This window comes from Haemaphysalis longicornis, unplaced genomic scaffold (assembly GCF_048455015.1).
Source record: "Haemaphysalis longicornis isolate Haplotype H1 unplaced genomic scaffold, Haemaphysalis longicornis Haplotype H1 scaffold_57, whole genome shotgun sequence".
NCBI classification, from domain to species: Eukaryota; Metazoa; Arthropoda; class Arachnida; order Ixodida; family Ixodidae; genus Haemaphysalis; species Haemaphysalis longicornis.
In genome coordinates, this window is record NW_027526400.1 from 319,433 (window position 1) to 344,483 (window position 25,051).

General features: G+C 46.8%; 1 protein-coding gene across 1 annotated transcript in view; it reads right to left on the minus strand.

The window, feature by feature from the left end:
- LOC144140950 (condensin-2 complex subunit H2-like) overlaps positions 1-18,158 on the minus strand; it is a 64,869-nt gene extending 46,711 nt beyond the window's left edge. The window contains exons 1-6 of the mRNA XM_077672443.1: positions 18,027-18,158; positions 11,559-11,681; positions 6,547-6,707; positions 3,305-3,406; positions 2,038-2,093; positions 317-392 (exon numbers count right to left, since the gene is read on the minus strand). Of these exons, the coding sequence (XP_077528569.1) occupies positions 317-392; positions 2,038-2,093; positions 3,305-3,406; positions 6,547-6,707; positions 11,559-11,592 (429 nt within the window). The 5' untranslated portion in view covers positions 11,593-11,681; positions 18,027-18,158. The remainder of the gene's footprint in view (positions 1-316; positions 393-2,037; positions 2,094-3,304; positions 3,407-6,546; positions 6,708-11,558; positions 11,682-18,026) is intronic.
- Positions 18,159-25,051: the final 6,893 nt, after the last annotated feature.

Consider the following 25,051-nt stretch of genomic DNA (forward strand, 5'->3'; position numbering starts at 1 on the left):
TTGCGGGGTTCAACTGTACTATCACCTATAACATACAGTGTAGACTATAGACTATAATATAAAAACTGTACTATAAAGACAGACTATAAGGACTATCACCTACACCCTGTCAGCCAAATGACATTTACCGCAAGTTTTAGGGAACCAGTACCCCTTATTCCTTTTAGTCCTCTTAAATGTGCCTCCATTCCGTACTGCAAGCAAGTGCTTATACGAGGAACCGTGCCAGAATACGGGGCCTGAGGATCACTACTATGACTTGAAAGCTAGTCTTTGCACAGTGATCGGCAACCGTGCATTATTCCCCACGCCTCACCGTGTCTTCCGTTCTTCTCCGTGCCGCTGCACCGCTCGGCTCCTTAGAGTTATCCTGAGAGCCCTGGTTCATTGAGCTGCAAGGACAGCAACAAGCACACAATCAACACCAGACTCAATGCACACGTCAGAAGCAGAACAGACAACGGCTGCAAAATAAACAATTCCGAAGCAGTGATGGCAAATTCTTGGCAAAGACTAAGCTTCAGTCACTTTGCTCTCACTGAAAAAAAAGCTACACTTACTCTGAAAACGAAACTCGTAACCCCGAAAAGCTGGCGCAAGAACAATTCGCAGTAGGATCTAATCTGCACCACACATGCTGCGAAGACTGCTGCTTGTTGGACGCATAGTTTGTAAATATTGCAGGACAATATCGAAACTTGAAACGTCACTACATTTGAAAACGCTTCAAACTGGGATAATTTCTGGATTGGATCGTGCAAAAATCCAGCACGGCTGTACGATCAACGATTGCAACGATGTTCACGTTATCGTGGCAATTACCCATGGCGACGCCCTAATACAACATTGCATTGCAGGTATGGTCAAACAAAAGCCACACAGTGCATTTCACAAGACCACGTCATTTTACAATGGCCTTACTTTGGAGGATCTACACTTTCCTCACAGCGCTCGAGCGTGCAACATTTTCACCACCAAGTTCCCATAAAAACAAAACCAGCCCCCTCCCCCCCGACCCCCGATAGAGCCGCTAACGAGCAAACGTAGCAAGAGCGTATTATTAACAACTGCCTTGTAAATGCCAAAAGTGTTAAATTATACACTGTGACATCAGGGAAGGCAGCTGGTGAGAGTTGAGCATAAGTTCAAACGAAAATAGAATGTCCACCGCATTCTGGTAGGCTTCAACCTAAGTTCCCCCTTCACACCCTGCAGCGAACGTGAAAATACTCATCCAGACAGACCACACAGTGAAGGCAGTGCCTTTAGCAGAATTTGAGCATTCATTTAATGCCAATGCTTCAGATCAGCTGCAAATTGTAACACTGACCGTACTTTGAGCAATGTTGCAAGTAGGCTGCTGTGCAGCCCGCAAATTTCTAGAAACACGCAGACAAGGACGTTGGTTTGCGAACATACTGTACAGTGGAATTGGAACGTCGACCTGAGCTGTGCAGAGAGAGAAAGATATAGAAAGAAGGCACAGAATAAGCAGAAATAAGTGTAGGCACTGCACCGCCGCCAAATTGCTCTTTTTGCAAGCGCAGTTAGTGTATCTAAAAAGAAATTGAAACAAGAGCATGTACAGGAGCAAGAACAAAAGCTAGTAAGCCATGCCAAAAGTTATGACCAGATGATGTGCTCACTTGATTCTCCGATTACACCGAATAAAACTAAAAAACCTGAACATTTCCATTCTGCAAGTTCGAACACAGTTTATTCCGTGAATTTACAACCTTAAATTTGCTGGTGATCTCGCACAACCCAACCTGGCTATTAATACCCACATGCAAAGAAAGATCTATTGTTAATTTCAGTGAATGGGACTATCAACAAATCAGTGCAAATAAGAAGAAGAAAAAAGTAGCAGCAAACAAACATGATTTATAAAAAGATAAGTCAATGTGAACGAATGGTCATACATGTTACTGTCTGCAAAAATGTAAGACTCACAGAAAATGAAACAATCAACATAAAACGAACCGAAAACATACAGGGCACGAGTTAAATCAGCAACAAAGGGAGGGCGGGACATACCGGCCATTGGCGATCTCCCAAGCCATCTTCTGTACAAGGGCACGGAGGTGCTCAACCTACAATGGACACGGGGAAGAGTATTGCAGAGAGACAAGTTATAAAACATCTCAGCCATTTCAAACGTTTCACGAGGGTCTGTCGAAGGACCAAATTTATTAACTGGACCCTACAATAGCACAATTCAGTGTTACAACAAATGGGACCATCGTTGAGTCATTACAAGCCAATCACGTCAAAGAGATTAGTCAGAAAATTGTACCATCGGAATGAGCCATTTTATGCGAATTTCAAAGAGCATTCAAGTGCACCAGTTTAACGACGTCCTCGCCTGAACGGCTTGAGCAAAAAATTCTAAATTTCAGGTTTTCTTTCCCTGTATTTTAAATGCAGAGCATTTCAGTAACTCACGATGTCACCCGCGTTGACGTCCGTAGTCCGCACCGTCGTTGTCCCTACTATATAAAAAAAAACACTATTCGGAGCCCGGTTTCGATCCCTCGACCCTGCGGGCGGAACGCAATGTACATGGTGCTCTACCCACTACGCCACAAAGCCGACACAGAATGGGACGCTACGAACGCGTCTTATATCGTTGACTCATTCAAATTGCTGACGAGCTCTCTCTCGTCAGCAGTTGTCACAAGTGGTGCAACAACATTAACGTAACGCAAACTACTTAACGTCGTGCGCCCCCGGAAATGCTCTGCATTTGATCGTGCCCCTCGCGAGGGGGATGTTTCACTGCGTCTTCTCTCGGTCGCGGGACCCGTGGCGCCATCTGGCGGTGGCGCGGCACAACCCGTAGCACTTTCTTTGAAAAAGCGCCTCGAAAGCGCGGCAAATATGAAATAGGGATGACGCGCTTTCGAGGCAATCCGCCGACGCGGCTGCTTTGTGTACAGACTCGGCGGTGAGCGTCCCGGGATTCTGGTGCCGACCGAACCCCATTTTTATAAAAGGCTCCTGTACTTAAAATAAAAAAAACAGTGCTGCTAACAAATACTCAAGCTTGTGAATGCGTGCATTTGTGGGGATGCTTGCGTACCTTTGTTCTAGGTTTTATTGAGAACGAGTAACACAGATTTTTTTTCTGATTTTCTCTTTTCTCTGTTCTCACACCCGCTTCCTTCGGCGACCTGCTTCAGCAATGTGCAGCCCTCAGGGAACGGTCCTTTGTCAGACCTCCCACAGACGGCGTCGACAATAGTACAACCGTGCTTATAAGTTTGGCGTGCAGTGCACGTGAGAAGAGATGAGCATCAGTCACCTTTTTGCCATAGACAAAGGCACTTCCTTGGATGAGAAAAGCCGCTTGAGTGAAATTTATACTGGCCTCCCCTTCCTGGTATGTGATTGGAGTGTGCGACAACTGGAAGAGAAAAAAAGGCAAAGCAAGGGAAAATGTACAAAAGTACAACGTGCGGTCATACAAATGATCAAAGTATAGCAAGTTAAAAAACAAGTAACATAAAACAGAAAGGAACACGTAACAAGGAATGAAGAAGAGTAACGAAAAAAGGAACATTTTCCCAGTAATCATAAGGTAGAGACAGCATCAGACTTAAGTCCATAATTTTTTATGTAGCAAATAGGATAGCACACGCTCTGGTAGAATATGAAGTCATAAATACAATGCACCACGTAAAACCAATTAGGCAATAAATGTAGATTGGAGAGGGTTTTGTCCCAAACCATACATTTAAACACACACCAAAGTCAATTCCAGCTTCCTAGGATGTTTGAAAGCAACATGAAAAAAGAAACAACAAAAACACATGTTGAAGTGAAAATTTTATTTCACAACCTAATGCCATTTACCGTGTTTTTGCATTTCTCTATGAAAAAGCAAATTCCTCTTAAACAAGACGTTAAGGTCGATACCCAGATCCACCCACCCCCAGGATTGGGACAAGATCTAGCTACGTGACTCCCTGTAGTGGCGAGGCCTGGAGGGTCACAGCATTGGCGCACTGCACTGTGACTAACACATTGCTTTGAACGTATGCGGGCTCTTTTGACCCACTGCTCAGGCAATCCAGCCAATCTGTCTCGTCGTATAAAGACCTGGCTTGCCGGGATTCGAAGGTTGGTTTGGAGCATGCAACTTCAGTTTATTTCTCTTTTGTTCTTCACACCTACAGGGTCGACACAGGCATGAAACTTTCTGTAATGTGAAAGAACTAGCCTTTGGTAACACACTGAGCCCTATACCAGCCTTGAAATATGTCTGCACCCACACGAAAAATCAAGTTTCAAATTTCGTGCTACAGAATGTCAGCAGGGACGTAACAAGGTAGACATTTAAAACAGGGTTATCAGCCTAATAACTTTACGGTAGAATTAGGTGGCACTAGCGAAGTAATCTAGATGCAGGACGACAATCGCACAGTCATTTTTCTTCATGGTGACTTTGGGCGGCAGCCGGCAAGTGCGCAAACAAGTCCCAGTGACTTCATAAGGGCTAACTCATAAAGCAGCTGGCAGTCACCACTGCCTCATCTATTTTACTTGTTACCTCGACTCTTACGTTTGCATTAAAAATGGAATCGCTGCTATTAGGACAAATGTGTCTTGAATGAACCAAACTTGTATTCTGTATTCATGGTTACTTTAAAGGGACATTAATATGTAGAAACGAGATCTTTCCTATACGTAAATAACAGTGCCGTGAATGTACATATACCACTCGCAGCAGCACCAGTCGCTTATTAATGCAGTAAATGCCAAAACAAAAACACCAAAACAAGTATCATCGCCCCCTGCATATACTTTCCTGCACTACGATTTGTGACGACACGAAACTTGAATGTTGAAACGCGGAATTGGTGCAGCTTGCGTAAGCATTTTGACAGTGAGCTATCGAAGTTTTTCATTCCCCTGTCCAGCAATACGTGAAAAAACACCGCGCGCACGTGAACGCACACTCTTAAGGAGAGCTCCGCGTCAGCCAGCTCGACCATCAAGAATACTCTGCCCAGCGTTCGTGGTGCGATTTATCACGTGTTCATCTCCTCGCCAGTTCACGTACGTTCGTGCCTAAAGTGGGGAGCACAGGCGCCGAGTTCCTGCTGCAGATGCCGAGTTTGCTCAGCCAGTTGCTGCGAGATTTAGCAAGTGCTAACGTGGTTCACTTTGGGAGAGATGTGAAAGCGTGCAGACAAAACGATCCAGGCCTGCCAGTCGTGGAGATCATTCAGTGGCAAGTTTGGAAATCCATGTGAGGTGCAAAAGCAGAGTCTCCGGGGAAGGCAGAGGGGCCCTCTGCTGTTTCTCCAGCCTTACACCACTAGTGCACCAAGCTGCATCATTTTTTCTGTAACAAACACTACGGCAGCGTTTCAGAAAGTTTGTTTTACCCAAAGTGCTTGTTCCAAACAACTGGTTAGACAAGCTGCACCAATCCACGCTTCAACATGCAAAATTCAAGACTTTACAAAAATTGCGGCTCAGGAAAGTGAATGCAGGGGGAGGATACGTGTTTTGACATTTTCGGCAATTTTTGCAGTATTAAGGGACTGCCACTGCCATGAGTTACACATTTGCATTTATGGCTGTTTTCAACCGACACAGTCAAACTTCCTTCTACACTTTAGTCTTTAAACAGTATTCTTTACCAGGCACTTGCACCACAACGAGACTTTTACATGTTATTTTTGCCCCCAAGTTTTGCCCCTCCACATCAAATTCGACCAAGGGTAGAGCCAACTTGAGTGTTTACTTGGGCTAAGGTTTCTGGCACTCTGTGCTTTTAAGAAGACAAAGATATGTGTTTGAAAGACCACAGGCAAATGCTTCACTTGCACATCTGCCAACCATAGCCTAAATTTTAATATAAAAATATAACGTGTTTCATACTTACAGTGCCCCAAAATAATGATACACCCATTAGTTACACAAGCCATATGTCACACGGCTAGCTATCCCAATAAAAGTATCCTCATCAAACCTAAAGCCTGGTCGCTGCAGCTTTAGCAATACAGTAGATTCCTGGTATACCTGGGAACAACTTAAGAATAGCAACGGAAGTTGGTGCTGTGCCTCATCACTGCAGCCAGATGTTATTCCGCGGGGCGCAAGTAGTGCTTTACTGGATGTATTTTGGACATGGCACGAGCCGTTTCTGCCATTTTTTGGACTTAACATGCTTAGAAACGAGTGCAGCGATGACAAACAAGTTATGTGAGAACAGGCAGATGATATCACGCATTTATAGAAATTTTTCATAACGCGTGCCCCCGCTGACATCCGGGTCCGTCGCTTAGCGGAGTGATACCAAACATGAGCTATTGCCATTCTTACCTTGTACCAGTGTATAATACGCAGCTGATATGAACTATTCTCTCACCGCAATTAAGAATCGCAAGCTCTATGCGGCATGCCCAAGTGGAGCACTGCATTTAGGCACCAGGTTTCCTTAACAGTGTACAAAGTTCCCTGTACATAGAAGTCTTGTTCCCCCCCCCCCTGCTTTTCCAGACTAGACAGCACAGGTCCGAGACTTTCACTGACCTCATCGAGGAACTGGTCCAGGGAGGCGGCGATGTCCACCTCGAAGTTCTTGGTCAGGTCTCGGATCGGGGTGAGAAGGCTGGCGTAGCGCTGTTCCATGTCACCGTCCTGGGCCGTGCACCGCTGAGACATGCCGGCCCGGGCGTACGTGTCCTGCGAATCTGCACACACGTGCCAAAGTGCCATCTCGTCAAGGACACGCAACAACAAAAAGGGCCACGCAGAAAATTTAAAATGCCGGTTGGATTTACAATACATTTTCAAAAGAAACCGACTGGCTCTAACGAAAGCGAGTGTGGTTTAGGTAGAGCAATACATATTTCAACTCTTATGCCGATACACCCGACTAAGGCGAGTTACTTAAACACCGCCAAAGAAAGCCTGGCCGCCATACTTCGCAGACCGATGCAGTTTATTTCACCAACTACATCAGCTTGCAAATGTTCCCCTGTGAAATAAGTTTTTGACGTTACACAAGACAATACTCCTACAGATGTGAAGATAGTCAAAACTTCGTATAAAAACCAAATAGTGCTTATTTGAATCCTCTTCAAGAAGTCCATATTCACAGTATACAAATATTTGGTTTTGGTCGAATGAATAAATGAATGAATGAATGACTTTATTGCAGAGAGGAGGCTATAAAGCCCTGTGGGTAGGGAATGGAAAAGAGGATTGAGAAAGGCAACATTACGTTGTCGTAGTACATCTAAATAAAAATATTTGTACTCTAATCTCAAGGCGCGGATGAGCTGTTAAACACAGTGGAGACCTAGAACCTAGTGACTAATGCTCATGCCAACATCGGTGAACATGCAAGGGTTTTTTTCCTGTACATACTTGCACTGGTCCAGGGGTACCTACCGTACACCTCTAAACAGCATCATCGCATTGGAAAAATGCAATGAAGTTAAACCCGGATGTAACGAACCTGCATGTAACGAATTCCTGGACTTGAGGTTTTTCAATTGTCCATTGCCACCCCATTGAAGCCTGTGTGCTTGTGACCTTTATGTAACAAAGCTGTGCGACGGTTAACTTCGATGTCACGAATTCACTATGCTGATGAGCTATTGTTTTTTGCTAGTTTTCTGAAACATTGCTCGGCGAAATGCTATAGTTTGGCAAATTTGGCCAGCACCCCAAAGTACCGTTCGTTTCTACGTGTGAGTGGGTGCTCGATTAGGTGCCAGGCCAACCAGCAGACGTGTAGTCGCGCGTCTCCACTGCTATTTTTGGTGTTGGTGCGATGGTGACGAGTTGGTGACCCTTTTAGAAAACGAACTGTTTTGGCTTTTCAAGACAAGCTCGCAATATTAAATGCTGTATCCGCCGGCGAAAAAGCAGAACACCGCCACCGGTACAGTATACCAGCGAGCACCCTCTCAACAATTTTTAGGGTGGAAAAGAGCATGAACTTCGCGAAAATGCCCCTGTTTAGTGCTCTAAATGCATTAAAGGGGGACACCGGTCTTAAAACAACTTTTAATTTTCAAGTAAACTTTGTGAAACTTTTCAGTCTTGCTGCTTTTTTCCCGAAGATTTCAAATATAACATTTTCCCAATATGTATTCCCATTTTCTTTGGCAGCTTTTCAGGTGGCAAAAATGCCAATACTAAAAACCAGTGAAGCAAGCCATGATGGTAAATACCCTATTTTCAACGTCGTCGTATTTGAGGCTGATTGGTACATTTCAAACTTCAGCCTGCCTGCTTAATGGGGCCATGAAGGTAAAACACTGGTGTGGTCCATTAAAAAGACTGCTTTCCCCTGATCACAATATCATGAACTTCAAACAAATTGAGATGCAGTCGAACCTCGTTATAACGAAGTAGTGTCCGGGCAGCAAATTAGTTTGTTATATCCGATATTAGTTATAACCGTAGGGGCGAAAATTGGCTCTAATAAATCGGAAATCTGGCTCGTGCAACAACCCTAGATAAAAAATTGTTCTAGGCTTCAAACCCACTATACACGAGGTAGTCCTTATCTGTCTCCTTGTGGCATTTCAAACTAAACAGACCGGAACGTGAGAACGCGAAATTACAACTAAACAAAGTTTGTTCGGCAAAACAGGCCGGCCGGCCTCCTTAGTTTCTTGAAGGGGGACGTGGCCTTCGCCTGGTGGATTTTCACAGTCTGAGGGGAATGAAGGTTTTCACAGTGCTCACACCATAAAGCGCTTCAAGCTACTAAAAAAACGATTGTTTTGTTTCACTTCTTTTTTAAATTTTGCCTGTATTATGGTAGCTGTCGAGTTTTGAGTCTCACGGGAACCAAAGATGTCTTTGTTACAGCCTATATCGCGCGGATGTTGAGGTTTCAGTTTCAGGTGTCATTGAAATGAAGCATGACCAAACAAACTTCGTATTTAGTTCGCTATATCCAGTAATACGCTATATCCATGTTCACTATAACGAGGTTCGACTGTATAAAGAAAACATGCAAAGCAGTGACGACTCCCCAGTCACTTTACTCTGTGACATCACAGAATGTTGCTTGTGTGATTACTGGGCACCGACCTAAGCCACCACCGAGAAACATGACTCATCCATTCTAGTGGGGCCCCATACTCCGCCTAATCGTATCACTGGAATGTGAACATGTAGTTAAAACTGATAAAAAACGTTTTAGTGTTGGCCCATAATACGTCGCTTTTACCAATATTACGTCATCATTCTGAGTAATGTTAGTTTTTCAATATTTCTAACATTTTCTTCAGTTAAAAAGGACCCTTTCGTGGCTGGAACTAAGCCGAGTGATACCCGTGCCACACGTATATAAAAATGACTAAGTAATGGCTTAGGTGTTGATTCCATTAATTCACTGCCACACGTAAAAGTATAATGCCATTCCCTTTATTGTCAATTTTGGCTTAAGGAGTACCACACAACTCATTCGCCGTCACGAACGTTTTAGATCTGCCTACTCTCGAACGCGATGAGCACGAAATGAAACCAACGAAACTCTCAATACCAGTGTTGACGCGGAAACGTAGCTGAACTTCAAAATAGGACGATTTTTTGTGCACTCTTGGTGGCACAGTTCTTAAGACGAAGTTCATTAAAACAGCAGCAATAGGCAAAACATCGTGTTACTCAACGTTTTGAATTTTTCGGATTTGGCTACCGCTGGCAGGTGACGGCAGCTGCTGCAGCCGCTTTTAGAAACGGCTAACACCATTTTTTAGAAAACACTTTCTCATAACGCTTTGTTTAACAAAAACATCTTTCACCCTTGTAAGACGTTTTTCTCTACATTAAAAAATTCTAAAATATGGGTGCATTTCTTTCTTTCGTTTTTATCACCACCATGCCTAACACATCTAGTGCCTTTGCGTTTTCACATGTAGCACGGCCCGACCAAACAATGTCATTTGGTATCTTAAGGCCTTAAATACTTAATGTCATTTTTCGTGTACGTGTGTCACGGGTATGAGTTACCAAAGACAATTTCTTTTAAACATGACCAAAACTTTTTTGCCTTCATAGCCCCTTTAACCCTTTCAACCCTGTATTTTTTATTTGAAGAACGTTTTTTCAGTGTTTTTTCTTAACGTTTGAACTCTGAGCTTACAAACAAAAAATTGAGCGTGTGGTGCAAATGATTAGTGATTTAGAGGCATATCTATTTAGGTTATCTATTATTAAAAGTTTAAATTGCAACAGAAAAGTTTTTTTTGCTAGTTTTTCTAAAGTTTGGACAGCGCCGAGCCAGCGTACTAATACGAAAGCTGGTAGTGCAAGTACTTTTTGATTTACAGTTATGTCATCAAGCTAGGACTTCGGTCCTTGGGGCCATCTAACATCAGCCTGGTCTTTACGGCAGTGCCTTCGTCTTTCCAGCGTTCAGCTCTCAACCAAAACGAACAATGTTTACATCTATCTCACGAGGCATCCTTGAAGAACTATTTCCCAGAAAACTAGGTGTTTTGGTTTTGTTCTCTGTGAGCTACCAGAACTTTTGTTAGTGTCCTCGATTGGGGACACCACGGCTGAAAGGGTTAAGCATGACAAGTTGGAGCAAGAGAGCTTTGTATACATACACATTCAAAACCAGGTAACTGCATTAAATGTGGTCACAATGCAACATATTTGGTGCTTGTGAGACAGAAGAAAAAAAAACAGCGGTTTTAAACAAAAGCTCTGCATTTTAATAATAGCAGCGGAAACAGGAACAAATATGAAATAGTGCAAAGCTAGTGCAGCAATGAAATTGACTGCTCAATAACTTTTCTCGCACACTTTTTAATCCTTCCAACCCAAATTCACACTTCTACCCAAAGAATTTAACTTCCAGCTACTATATAACTTAATGCGGAACTATTAAGAATAGACGAGGTACAAAGAGAGAGAGAGAGAGAGAGAGAGAGACAGAGAGAGAGAGAGAGAGAGGTTAGAATGTGAGGGTATCCATCCAAATCTACATGAAGGAGATATTCGGCTTCTAGAAGAGCTAGGATTTAATGGTATCGCAGAGGAAGTTAACTCCAACGCTGTCGAGGGGACGAAAAGAAGATTAGAATGATGGTGGATGAAAAGCAGAGAGGAAGATATTGCCTAACACAGTTACCACCTGTAACAGAAAAAAAGTATTTTGTGCCTAATAAGCTTTTTGTGCCTGCCTTAAGCAGCGCTAGTATTAAACCAAGAGTGTAAAACATAGGTATATTAGTCCTTTTTGGTAAGATGGCATGTCATCAGCCCGATAGAAAGGGGAAACCAATAGAAATCATCACCATCATCATCTAAGAGAGAGAGAGAGAGAGAGAGAGAGAGAGAGAGAGAGAGAGAGAGAGAGAGAGAGAGAGAGAGAGAGAGAGAGAAAGAGAGAAAGAGAGAAAGAGAGAGAGAGAAAGAGAGAAAGAGAGAAAGAGAGAAAGAGAGACAGATAGACAGAGAGAGAGAGAGAGTGACGAACGTGCGAATAGTTTCGGCTTTTTAGCAGCCGTGCAGCGATACGAGAGATACACGCTGCTAGATACATTACAAAAAAAGAAAATGGGACTAACCTGTTCGCTGCTGTCGACTTGAACCGGCGTGCATGGTGCAGTAGATCCGCGAGTCTGCCGTTCGAAGATACCACGTTGGCTGGGCGGACAAGAGCTTACTTCATCGGCATCCCCGTCAGAAACCTGTACAGGTCACCACGGAGGCAGAACATTAAACTTCAACGCAAGCGCTAGAGAACAACTGCTAATGGACATTGCTGAAGTGGAGAGCACGAGGTTCGTGTTGGTCGAGATCGACCCTCAATAGTAATTCAAGTATGTCGGGAAAGCAGACAGCGTTGAATGCGCTTCGCAGGTGACAACGGGAATAAGTGGCATCCACTTAGGGTCACTAAGAAGAATGAAAACATTGAAAACACAGGAACAACAAAAAAAGAAAACAAAACAAACGCGAAGGAACATACTTGTTCACGGGCTACAATCACAAGGATTTCAGTTAAAGTGTATGAAGAAATTGTTACGTCCGATCACTCGAGAAGGAGATGAGAAGAACGTACCGAACTCGAGAACACTAAACGGTGCTACGCTAAAGAATCGGGAGATGACGTCGTGTGGCGCCAACAAAACGACAGAGGACACGGAGGCAACGGGCACAAGCGCCAACTTCCAATTGAGATTATTGAAAAAAATGGGCGGAAAATTATCAAAAGAAGCAAAGATAGGAAATAACGGATAAAAACAGGTCATGACAAAATTTGCACACAAAATATTTCGCACAACGCTGTGACGTCGAACAAAACGCAGCACGAGGTATTAACTAAGGTGGCACCCACCCCCACTCAGATAGACCATCTCCTTATCGGACAAAGCCACGGATGGCGCGGACACGCAACGATCCCCCAGGCGTGCTATTTCGGCAGCCTCGATCATTTCTCTGGTCCTCTGGTTGGCGTGACGAGCGATGACGGCACAACTGTCAAAGAGGGGCGTACAACCGCAATCACGGCATTGAATGCCCAAGTGGCCCTTGACATCATGGATTACCGCTACCAACTAGCCCAAACCCGAACTCTAATAAGCTATATATCGGGAGCAGCGAACATGGTCTGAACTCCCACACCTTGGCGAGACGCCGTCGGCGACTTTAGACACTAGCAGAACAGCCGTAAACTAAGTTAACGAGGTCAGATGCATCTTGCGGTCACGCATAACGAACACGCAGCGCAGTGTCTCAGGCCTCACTCAACAGCACAGAAGTTCACAAACAGGCCGCGAAAACCTGCGGTTACATACCGGTGGACATCATGTAGAGGCCTTTTTGAATGCACTCCGCGCCAACGGCCGCTTGGGGCAAGTCAGGCCAAGAGTTGGCGCGTCAAGGGTGCATAGTCGCGGTAGAATGTGGACTCCCACATGCAGCGCGCATTCGTTCATTCAAATCTACAACAAGGAAACAAGTTTTTGAGCAAACTTTTACCTGCAACCAGCGCGGCAACGCCAGGCACAGTGCGGTTAAAGCGAAACTAGGGAGATCGTCATCAACACCGTTGACCACCAGCACCGCCTCTCTGTCAACGTATGCCTGAAAATTCCACGTAACATTGCATGTGCAGAATCGACCGCGCCGTGTCACGCATAATCGGACGCATTTCTTTTTAGGTGCTTTTTATGTCCCAGCTGGCTGCCTGAGAGGACGACTATTTGAGCAAATACCCGCGAAAGGATGAGGCGGGCATATGCCGTGGAAAATAGGCGTCAGCATTTTCTCTCTCCCTTACGGACTTGAAGCTTGGCACGGCCGATGTGCACGCCCTAATCGGGCTTTAGAATATTTCTCGAATGCGCAATTTTCAAACACCATGCCACAGAGCACGACCATTCTTGTTCCGTGCACTATCTCAACCGTACTTCTCGTTCTAACCGCCTCCGAGACAAGCTTGCTCGACGACTGCCGGATCGCTCCTTTTGTTGTCGACCAGTATCGGCAATGCGTCGCCGCCATTTTCATGCTACCGCATTTTGCCGCCCTCAATTAGCTGTTCACTATTTTACAAAGCGCACAAGAGCTGACAGAACGCGTAGAGGCAATGGGTGTACACTGTAACGGGCGAATCGGGAGAGACAGATAGTGAGGCGCGCTTCGACTTGACGCGGTGCTATATATGGCAGCGCCACCACAGCTCAATTAAGGTGGCTAGCCACCTTATTGTTTATTGTTTATTGGGTGGTGCCCACCAACAGCACTAGGCCTTCTTGGGTGGTGCACACAAAAAGGACAGGGCGACACACAGATAAACAAACGGTAAAACATGGAGACTGGTTATGAAGTGCAGGGGTCACAAAGTACATAGTACCACCGCACAAAGTGACGTCACCAGCGGCAGCCCAATGCTGCCGCTGGGATGACGTCACCCTCTCTATAGACGCGCTTTCTAGCATGTTCTCGGTTCTCCTGTCGCTCTTTCCACGGATCGACGGCAAAACTTTTTTGCCAACATCGCTCACGCAGTAATGACGCGTACCGCCCGACCCCTTACGGGGACAGGCGGTACGCCCTGCCTAGTGAAAGTGACGTCACGAAAAATTAGGGACTTAGATTTTTCGGTGACGTCATCTTCGTGGTGCGCGGGGAGAGAAAGTGAGAGCGTCGGCGGCCGAGTCCAGAGGGTGCCCGACTGTGGCGCCTGACGCAGGCGGCGTTAAGAGGGAACGTGTTGTTCTGTTATCCCGAGCGGGATACAAGCCATGTCCTTTTTTACCGCTAATGTTTCATTTAAAGAGTCAGTGCATGCGCATATCTGTCCATTCTTTTTTAATTATTCGTTATATCGATCCAGTTTTGACACACGTTTAGTTCAGGTATAGCGCTCTAGAGCACTGTAGTTAAGGTATTTATACACCCAGCCCCGACACCCCTCTCCCCCTCTAGGAGGATCTCTAACCCCACCAAATTCGAAATTCTGAATTTTATTCAGAATTCTGAATTCTGAACACCCCTTCCTTAGTTGTAGCATCGATCGATTCTCAGACGGCTGTACGCAAACGACGTATCACGTATACGCGTGGAACCACGCACATAATGACGCAAAAAACTGTGGTTCAAGGAGAGCTAACGAGTTCCTGCAATTAGGCTGCGGCCAGCAGAAAGAAAGAAAGAAATTCGAATTGTATATAGCTTTGCTTTTATATCGAAACTATATTCGCATTAAACTGACATATCTTCTAAATACAGAATGTTTTTTTCCAGAAAGATGGCCAAGAAAACCTTAGCGCATGAAAAACTGCGCTTTTTTGCATATAGCGTATAGCATTCGCATATCACCGGGCACGTCGTGTCAAGAGAATGCGATCAGTACCACATTGCACCGCTAGGTAAAAACATTTGTAGAAGATATATACTGAAGCAAGCGGCGAAATAAAAACTCACGCGAAAAATATGGGCTCGGAATGTACAGCCGGTAAAACGCTTGTCTATAACAGCGATTTCAACTTCAACCAGCTACATCCGAAAACTGCCGAAACATACTCGTTCCAAACATGTCGGAGGCAAAAGCGAAGGGCTAAGACTTCAGAATTCCGCAGTAGTTTTATTCAAATCCCGCTCCAGCGGGGCAGGATAGGGCTGAGAGTACGAACGCTGTGTTATAGACAAGCCTTTTACCGGCTGTACACCATCCCAAATTTTTTACGGGAGTGACGACCGATCGGCATGTTATCGCCTTATCATGGTGGTGAACGGCCAAATAAGCGAGAGAACGGGCAGGCGCAAAAAAAGCCTTGCCTGTGCGAGCATTATCTGCTACGCCAGTTTTCTTGAGAGCCAAATACCCCCCCCCCCCCCCCCCTCCCTTCCGGTATTTGCATGACTTTGTTTACCTGAAAGAGGGGTTATTTGAAGAACATGCGCATCTCCAATGCCCGATTGATTTTACTTTTGTATCAATTCCCCGGCACGTGCGGTAGGAATGTTTGTAATCCCTAGCTGCCTTTGACGGCTAGCAAAGCGGACTGATAAGAAAAGCAGAGGGTGCGTTGCTTTTAAGGAGACAGCGTAGCAGACGACACTCATACGCGTGCGCTCACTCTCACCTACTGCGCCGCTGGACACCGTGATTATAGAGTTTTAGCTGACCGTTTTGGACGGTCCGCTCCGCTCCGATAGCACGCGGGAGCGCCATTGCGCATGCGTGGCGCGCTACCGAAGATACCGGAGCGGGGCCCCGCTCCGCTAATCAGGGCCTCTTAGCGGACCGTCGCGGCAGCTTACGCTACCTTACGGAATTTTAACGTGGCTGCCCCCGTGATGCGAGCGCGCTACGGCGAACTTCGTTTCTTCAGTTGAAACACGAGCGACGAAGCCGCGAAAGCGCTTCCGAGTAGGCAATGGTGCCACACACCTTAAAGATCTTTAGAACGGAAGCGAAAAACGTCGACCGAAGCGCGGGGCTGCTTCTATGCAGCGCCGAGAAAGGCAGCCTTGGCTTGGCTATTCCAAAGTTTATCGGCTTTTTTATTGTTATTTAGAAAAATTATACCATGTGAGCGACTACACTATACAAAAAAAAAAAAGGTTAAATGAGGCCAAGAAACATGGTATTTTGGTTTGTTCGGGCGACCAATTACAAATTCTTGTTTACTTTAGGATGAAGTTTTGGTTTACACGCGCACCCGAAACGACCAGTCACGCGTATCATTCACCGTCGAGGGAGATACGGTTACCGCTTAGCTAAAAGCCTTTCGGCTGCTGACGCTCCGGTTGTGCTGAGCGGGACGTCGGGAGCATAGCTGAGCGTCAAAAAATTCCCGCGCCTTCCCGCGAGGGGAACACGAGTAAATGCAGAGTATTGGGGCCTCAGTACTGATTGAAGGCAGTGTTGCTTCCATCGCTTCTTCCGTGATGCTGGAGTAGCAGACACGAGCAAACGTGGGAGGGAGCGTCAACCAAGGAACGAAGGAGCAACGCAGTGACTGAAGCACGAGCGACCGCTAGTCGCTTTATATTTGCAGCGCGCGCAGTAGAGGGAGAGCAGTACGGGGGGGGGGGGGGGAGGGGGAGAGCGCGCATGCGCAAGCAGAGCGCGCCCTTCCACGCCCCACCGCGCTGCTATCACGCACCTGTTACGCCGAGACCGCGACGGAGCGAACGGGCTGACTACGACGCATGCGCGCGCCAGCTGCTGTTGAGAGAGAGGAGGGAAGGAGGAGAGGCGCACCTGCTGCGGACGCGGAGCTGTGGACGCCGTCCGACGCAGGAAGAGGCGAGGCTAAGAAATGCTCTGCATTTAAAACAGTCAGCTAAAACTCTCTTATAAGGCGTTAACACATCAATGGGACACCGCTCCCATGATATTAAAATTTTGGGAGGGCGCACTTAAACAACTTCAGCATCCGGTTACAAAACTTTATTAAAAAAAAATGTTCAACGTGCTCAGCAGCTGGCGTGAGGCTCCCCAGCTTTTTTTTCAGTTTCCTCGGCAGCCCAATCGGAATGTCTTCTCCTAAATGTATTCCTGGTGGCATTCTTGCGCCACAGCCTCAAGGCTACCGTGCTCTGACAGTTAGGTAACAGGTGAATGAGCAATGTCGTATTTTCATTGGCAGTTCGGGTCAGACACATGCCTAACTAGACAAAACGCCGCAATTGGCTGTCAGTCCAAAAAAATGTAATAAGGGGGACGGGACAGAGAAAGAACTTGATCTTTTTTTTTTTTTTTTTTTTTTAAGGGACCGCTTAGAATTGCTCCATAGCGGCTTCGTATATATTTTGATTTGCCCGTGGAATTTCTATTGCGAAAGCAGTGTTGGACTGCCAATGAACTGCTCCGTACAGACGAATAAAGGAGATCATATTGTTTCAGCCGTAGATGGGTATGGTTTCCTTATTCCAGGAAACTTAGGTTTAAATGAATGAATGAATAGCACTTGTACGCTAGTGTTGTCAAAAGTCGGCCTATCACGAAGCGCCATGTGACGAACGGGCCGTACTCATTTATGCACCGTCTGCAGCTGCAATGCGTAAATCTTAATTGACTAATATTACAGTCCGAATACAGGGACTGGTATCAGGTTTCCACGATGCAACGTAACTAGAAACGAGTGTCTGCTAACATGGTACGGCCGAACACTTTCATCTCAGCGCTTAGCGCATTGAAAAGCTTAGCGCATTCAAAACAAATTGATTTGATCAGAACAGAGAGGAACAGCCAGTTCCTCGTAACTTCCCAGCAGTGCAAAGGTTATGACGGAGTCCACGCCAAAAAGGATAAAAAACGAAAACGCAACGGATGAGGGCATGCGGGCGCCTCTCGTGTGAGGAAATTATTGTTTAGTATTGCGGCGAAGAAGTTTTGTTCATTTCCTGCACTCACTCTATAGCTGCTGACACGCCTGCTGGGAAAAAAAGAACGAATAAAAATACGGTAGGAAATGGCCCCCTTTTAGGAGTCTCGTCCCGTGCTTTGTAATATACCTTCGAACATCGTTTCGCAAATTGATATAGTATAAAGATTAAGCAAAGTGAGCACTCGCCTCATTCGTGTTGAAGTCGGCGCTGGGGTGGGTCCTCGTGTTGTCTTGCTAGAAGCAACAGAACGGGTTGTCCTCGAGCACCGGTCTGCCCACGTTCCGGCAGCTACGCGTCAAGCTAAAAAATGGCACGCACGCCCCCCAAAACTCGAGAGGGAAAACATTAATCCTCACCCCTCTCCCAAGAACAGATATCTTCTGCTATCTCCCCTGCCTGTCTTCCGGCTTCCCTCTCAACTGGAAACAGTTTTCTTCGCCATTCCACTGGGACCAACGCAAAAAAACAAACCACGTGGTCTCTTTCCACGTGAACACCCCCGTGACAAGTCATCCCATTACGAATGTTCCCCTGTTACGAACCGCCTTGTTACCAACAGGTTTTGCCATATACGCCATGTGACGAACGGCCCGTACACCGGCTAGTGTGGCTGGCTAGCATGAAAGGGACCCTGCAACACGTTTGATAAGCGCTTTCACTCTTTCCTTCGCCTCTGGAAGCACCGTGAAAGCTACAGATATCGCCAGCATGGAGCGGCACTGCGCGATTCGCTCGTCGCACCACATACTCCTTCAATTTCTGCCTTGTTTTTGTGGATTTATGTTTAGTTGCTATCGAAAAGCGTTATCTGCCGCAACTGAAGGAAAACCGGACAACAGCCGCTACATGGCCTTAAAGGAGCCAGAAGAGAAAACACAAGTTTGGTTCATTCAAAAGATTGCCTCGTTAGAATAATATTGACACCAATTTTAACGTAAATTCCGCTCAAATAAGCTACATAATTACGAAAAAATGGAATGGCCATGCGCCCAACTAGCTCATTTCTCGCAACAGAACCTATGATGTCATACGAGACAGCTTTGCGATTGGCGGAGGCCGGCAAAAGCAAAAGCAAATTAACGTAGCTTGCACATGACGTCAACACAACCCTTTCTTGAGACACACTTCCAGCTTTTTTAGCGTTCCGAAAGATAAGAGCACGAGATAAGTGTGCAGCCTTTCGCCGTGCTTGTGGGTCACAAAGATGGCAGCTACGGTGACGTCAGTGCAAGCTATCAATAAGCTTGCCGAACGAGCTATTTGCGCTTAAATTTAGGGCACATTCTTTTTAAAGCCCTAAGAATGGTGGGACAAACAGTTGCAGTTACGAAAGCCCACGTAAACATAGACGTACCGATGCGTACTGCTGTTGGTACTGCGTGCACTATGCTTGGTTTAGCTGCACAGGACTGCGGGGTTTTGGGGTTGTTTCAGCCGACACTGGCCGATTGACGCAAGCTACGATGTCTTACGTAACCGTATTTGTCGAACGAGTACCACGTTTTACAAAACGATTGTCTAGATGAACAAAACAAATCAGGTACAAATACGTCCACAAACAAACCAAAGGCAGAAAACGGCTTGCCATGGTGTGGTGGCGTTATCTAGGTTCACTAACGGTAAACACGGCCCTGTGATGTCATTGCAGACCACGAAAACGCACGATTTAGCGGGAAAGCGCTGGGGGCACTATAAAACATGAAATCTTTCGAATAACACAAACTTGTGTTTTGTCTTCATGGCTCCTTTAATAACGTAATTCGAGCGGTCCAAGAACTTCAAGACCGGGAAAGAGAGAAAAATCTTTTGAGCGAGTTTCCAAGTTATTTAATGGGCATAGAGCAGTAATTTTTGGCTGAAATACTTTGCGACCCCTAATCTAAGTACTGGTGTATTGGGTGACTACGTTCTGCAAGCATTTAAGATTTCAAGGAAAAAAAGGCCACCTTCGTAATTGAGATGCGAAGACAGAGGAGACAGCGGAGCTGTTGGTTTCAACTAGATGTAACTTGGCTTTTTTAAAAACCGACTATGCCCTCTCTCAACTAGGAGAAAACCTGTGCGTCAGATCTTACGTCATCATTAGGTGCAGCCAATAGCCGACGCGCGTCTTGCCACCCGAACATCTGCGCCGCGAGGCGCACTCTCCGCACCTGCTCGTCGACTCCTTGCCTCCTCGCCACTTCCCTCACACTTCTTGTCCTAGCATTTTTCCTCTATTCCACATTGCTGGAACGATTTTTAAGCGACGCCCGAGATGGCCGGAACTCAAGCTTTAGCAGTTCCTCTGTTAATAAAACACATGATAAAAACAAAGAATAAAAATTACCACCTCCCCTCGCGGGAACCCCTGTGTAGATGCGACGCATAGGTGGTTCACGTTGCAGCGTTGGACAGCGGAGGAACGGCGCTGGAACGATGGAGCGGAGCGGCGCAGGCACCGCGTTTTATAGCGCGCATAACGGTGAGGGGACGCGCCGGCGCCAGTGCGTCTGCCGCGGCTATGACGCAACACAATCCAACACAATCCACTTTAATCCAATCCAATCCAAGCCAAGCCAAGCAAAGCAAATCCAAGCCAATCCAATCGAATCCAATCCAATGCCCCTCGCGAGAGAGTGTTCGCTATCGGAGAGGAGAGGGGGTGAGCGGCGGAGAGCGCAGCTGGCACGGCGAGGAGAATGGGGGAGGGGTGGACGCCGACAACGCCGGATGGATGCAGGGACAACGCGAGTGAATGAAATGCGTTCGCATCTAAAAGACATTGCATGACTTACCAATAATGCACCAGAAGAGAGAGAGAGAGAAGGAACTTTATTTGAGCCCAAACTGGTAGAAGGAAGGGAGTGACAGGGAGGAAGTCACCTAGCCTTCCCCGTTAGATGGCGGCCATGAGCCCGTGGGCCCTAGCGGCATCTTCCGCCAGCTGGACGAGTAGTTGTTGCACGTCGGGGTGAGAGCTGAGCAAGTCGGCCCCCCATTGCTCCTGAGTCCTGATGTTTAATGCTCTATTAGGTGAACGAGGTTTCTGTGGGCATGCCCATATGATGTGTTGTAGGGTGGCTTTGTCTGCACACCACTTGCATCTGTCGGAATACGTGTCTGGGTAATATCGGTTGTAGAGAACAGGGTTGGGGAAGGTGTTCGACTGTATTCGTCTCCACGCAACCGACTGCCATCTGTTGAGGGAAGAGTGTGGTGCAGGGTACTTGAGGCGACTCAACCTGTAGTGGTGCGTGATCTCCCTGTACGTGGTCAGCCTGTCTCTGCTCCCCGTGAACGTAGGCCCGATGTCTCCGTCGAGGTCAGCCTGGTTGCCGAAATCTCGGGCTGCCTCGTGAGCCAGTTCATTCCCCGGCAGGGACGAGTGCGCTGGTGTCCATACAAGGCGAACATGCCTGCATCTGTCGCCAATAAACGTAGAAAGAATTTTGGCCGCTGGCAGGGATATTCGTCCCGCCAGGAAGTTTCTTATTGCTGTCTTGGAATCAGACACAATAATTTTGGCTTCCGTGCTAGCTATTGCGAGCGCAATAGCCGCTTCTTCCGCCACCTCAGGGTGCGTCGTCATGATTGTGCCCGAGGTCACTGAGTTTCCTTGCTGGTCTACTACGGCTACGGCCGCAGCCGGTCGGTCGTGATAATCCGCAGCATCCACATAGAGTACATGTGGGTTCCCGCACAGCTGCCGGTGAAGTGCAGAAGCTCTGGCGGTTCTTCTGTCTTGATGATGATCCGGGTGCATATTTCGTGGTATGGGAGAACAATGGATGTATGATCGAGTGCTGTCATCCAGAGAGCATTGGATACCGTGTTGAGAAGCGAAGGGGATGCGCAGGGTCCTTAGAATTGCGCGGCCAGTCTCGCTGCACGAGAGCCTGTGCAGCTGCGCCATCCTTTGTGCTTCTACTAGCTCTTCCAGGGTATTGTGCACCCCCATTGCTTGGAAGCGCTCCGTGGATGTCATGACGGGTATTCCTACAGCTTGCTTGTAGGCTTTCCGGATGATGCACTGGAGCTTCTCTATTTCTGCTCTTTTGAAGTTCAGAAAAGAATGCGGCACGAAATTGCCAATTTGCATCAAATTGCCTTGCAAGCTAACCGCCGGACCACCGCCGAAGGAGGACGCACCAATTTGAGCTCGTTCCTTTTTCTCACCATTTTTACAACCCCATAACTCAGCGTAGCATTTCCGCACACTAACCAGATTACCACAGCCTCTTCATAACCACCGCCCGACGACATAAACACTATTTTTAAATGCAGAGCATTTCTCTAACTCACGATGTCACCAGGCGTTGTCGGCGTGCCTCGGCGTCCGCAGCAGCCGTTCCAGGTGCGCCCTCTCCCCCACTCCTCCTCTCCCGCATCACGCTACCCTCCTCGCTCTCAACAACAGGTCCCCACCCGTCCCCCTACACTATATAAGAAAATAATACTTACCGGCGCCTGGTTTCGATCCCACGACCTTGCGGGCGGAACGCAAGGCACATGGCGCTCTACCCACTGCGCCACAAAGCCGACACAGAATGGAAGGCTACGAACGCGCCTTATATCCTTGACTCATTCGAAATACGTCAAGAAGCTGCTGATACAACGCATTCACTACCTGTGGGCGGAACGCGAGGTACATGGTGCTCTTCCCACTGCGCCACAAAACCGACATAGAATGAAAGGCTACGAACGCGCCTTATATCCTTGACTCATTCAAACTACGTCAAGAAGCTGCTGATACAACGCATTCACTACCACCAACTCCCCAAACACTAAACGTTAACGCAATACACCCACTCCCTATGCGACGCATTCACTCGAGTCCCCCTCGCGGAGAGATGGGCCCTTTTTATTTAGATTGGACAAGTATATTTAAATTAGAGCAAGAAATCTAAAAAACCTATTTCCACGTAAAAACGTTTTCTCTGCACGTTTTCGAATTTTGAACGCAGCAACAGCAACAGCTATGTAATTCCGAACACAACGATACCCTAATCATCAGAATCCGTCCGCAAATAACAACTTCGCACAACTTTTTGTAAAAACCTCGCCTAAGCCGCAAACGCTAAAATGCACTTTAAGCTATAACCCCCGAACACATTAACGCAGGAAGAAACGAAGGACATCACTGCAATCCTCACACCATCGCGCACCTACCTACAGCAAGCGCGCCTTCTTAAAAACTTTTTTCACTCCAATACTCGAGTTCAAACCTTGAAAAAACACACGCCCATAACACGTGGTCTATTAAACCTAACACGTAAAAACTAGCTCCGTAAAACCTTAAAAAACGGATTCCTCGTAATATAACCTAAACGTGGACACCTCAAGCACAAAAATCGGCCCCTAAATAGTGTTGTTATTCATTTTTGACCGGATTTTGAAATTTGGGACTTGGTCACCAGAGCGTTGCGGGCCCATCTCGGTATGCTAACGCGGCCCGCAGCAACGCAGCTCAAAACGCGGAGCGCACTACTAACTGCAAGACCACGGTGAACACACAGACACCCTAACCTCTAAAATCACACTGCAAATAAGCAAATGAGAGATTTTTCGCAGTAATTCCAACTTGTGGACTTCGATGATTTCATTCAGCCAGCACTACGCTTGAAATTTTCTTGGCTGGACATGCTGTTGTAGGACCTCCTCCACTCCAGTTCGCTCTTATCCGACACGAATATCCCTTCCTGACGCCTGGCACTTTCCGGCAATTCCTAAATAGCGTAGTTATCCACTTTTGACGGGAATTTTAAATTGGAAATTCACTTAGAGCCCAGAGCATTGCACACCCATATCGGGGTGCTACCACGGCCCCGCCACAGCTCTGCTTGTAAACCGGAGCACAGCATTAACTTCAAGACCATGCCGAACACACAGACACACTGAAAATTAAAATCACACTGTAAATAAGCAAATTAGGGATTTTTCGAGTGAAAGTTTCTTGACCAGACATGCTGGGGTAGGACCTCATCCAATCCGCTCCTAACCAACACGAACATCACTTCCTGGCGCCTGGTATTTCCTGGCACTTCCTAAATAGCGCATTTAGCAATGTTTGACCGGAATTTGAAATTCGGAACTCACTTGGAATCCAGAGCATTGCGGACCCATCTCGGGGTGCTAACGCGACCCCACAACAACTCAGAACAAAAAGCGGAGCATAGCACTAACTGCGAGACCATGGCGAACAGAGCGACACACGAACCGATAAAATGCTACTGAAATAAGAGATCTTTTTTTCTAGTAGGTTTAACTTTCGGACTTCGACGATTCCAGCCCGCACTAAATACTGAAAATTTCTTGGTCAGACATACTCTTCGTCTTCGGCATCGGTTATGTCTGACCAAGAAATTTTCAGTATTTAGTGCGGGCTGAAATCGTCGAAGTCCGAAAGTTAAACCTACTAGAAAAAAATATCTTTTATTTCACAACCTATGGCGACGTTCTGTAGTGGTACAGAACAAGCAGACGCCTCTACCCACCGCCTCACCGAAACCTAAAACGCAGCGAAGCAACCACACTACGGCAGTTGCAAGTACAAGCCATATGGACCCCCGTCTGGGCAAAGCACGTTTGCCCGGAGGTATACACCACGGATATATGCCAACACTGCAAGAAAGCGCGAGCCACCCAGAGACACCTCCTCTGGGTGGCTCTGGGTGGCTCGCGCCACCGCCGCGAGCCACCGCCGGGTAACCAAGAAGAAGCAATGCCAACTGCCATCAGCAGCAAGATCATCAGCCGAGAGCTAGGCAACCAAAGAGACGTGGTCCAGCACGTGCTTAGCATCCTGGAACGCCAGCGGCCGAAAGCGGCGCCCCCACGGGTTTGACGCGAGTAGGTTGCTGCTCGGGGACGTCCGAGCACGCTAGTGCCTCGCTTTAATTCCCCTACCCCTTTCTCCCTTTATGCCGGATCGTCAATAAAGTTGTTTCACTCACTCACTTGGTCAGACATGCTGCGGTAGGACCTCATATAGTACGGTCTAAGCCAACACGAGCATCACTTCCTGAAACCACATCCATCAACTAGGGCCCCCATCCCGTCACGAGTTCTCGTTACCCCAACAGTCTCGGTACCCAACGCGTTCTTGGTACTCCAACCATCCAGTCAGCACTTTGGCACGCGGTGTTTTGAGCCATATTTCCCCAAAATGACCAAACCAAATTCGAAGAAAAAATCCCATGGGAACAAACAAACACCCCAAAAACATCAG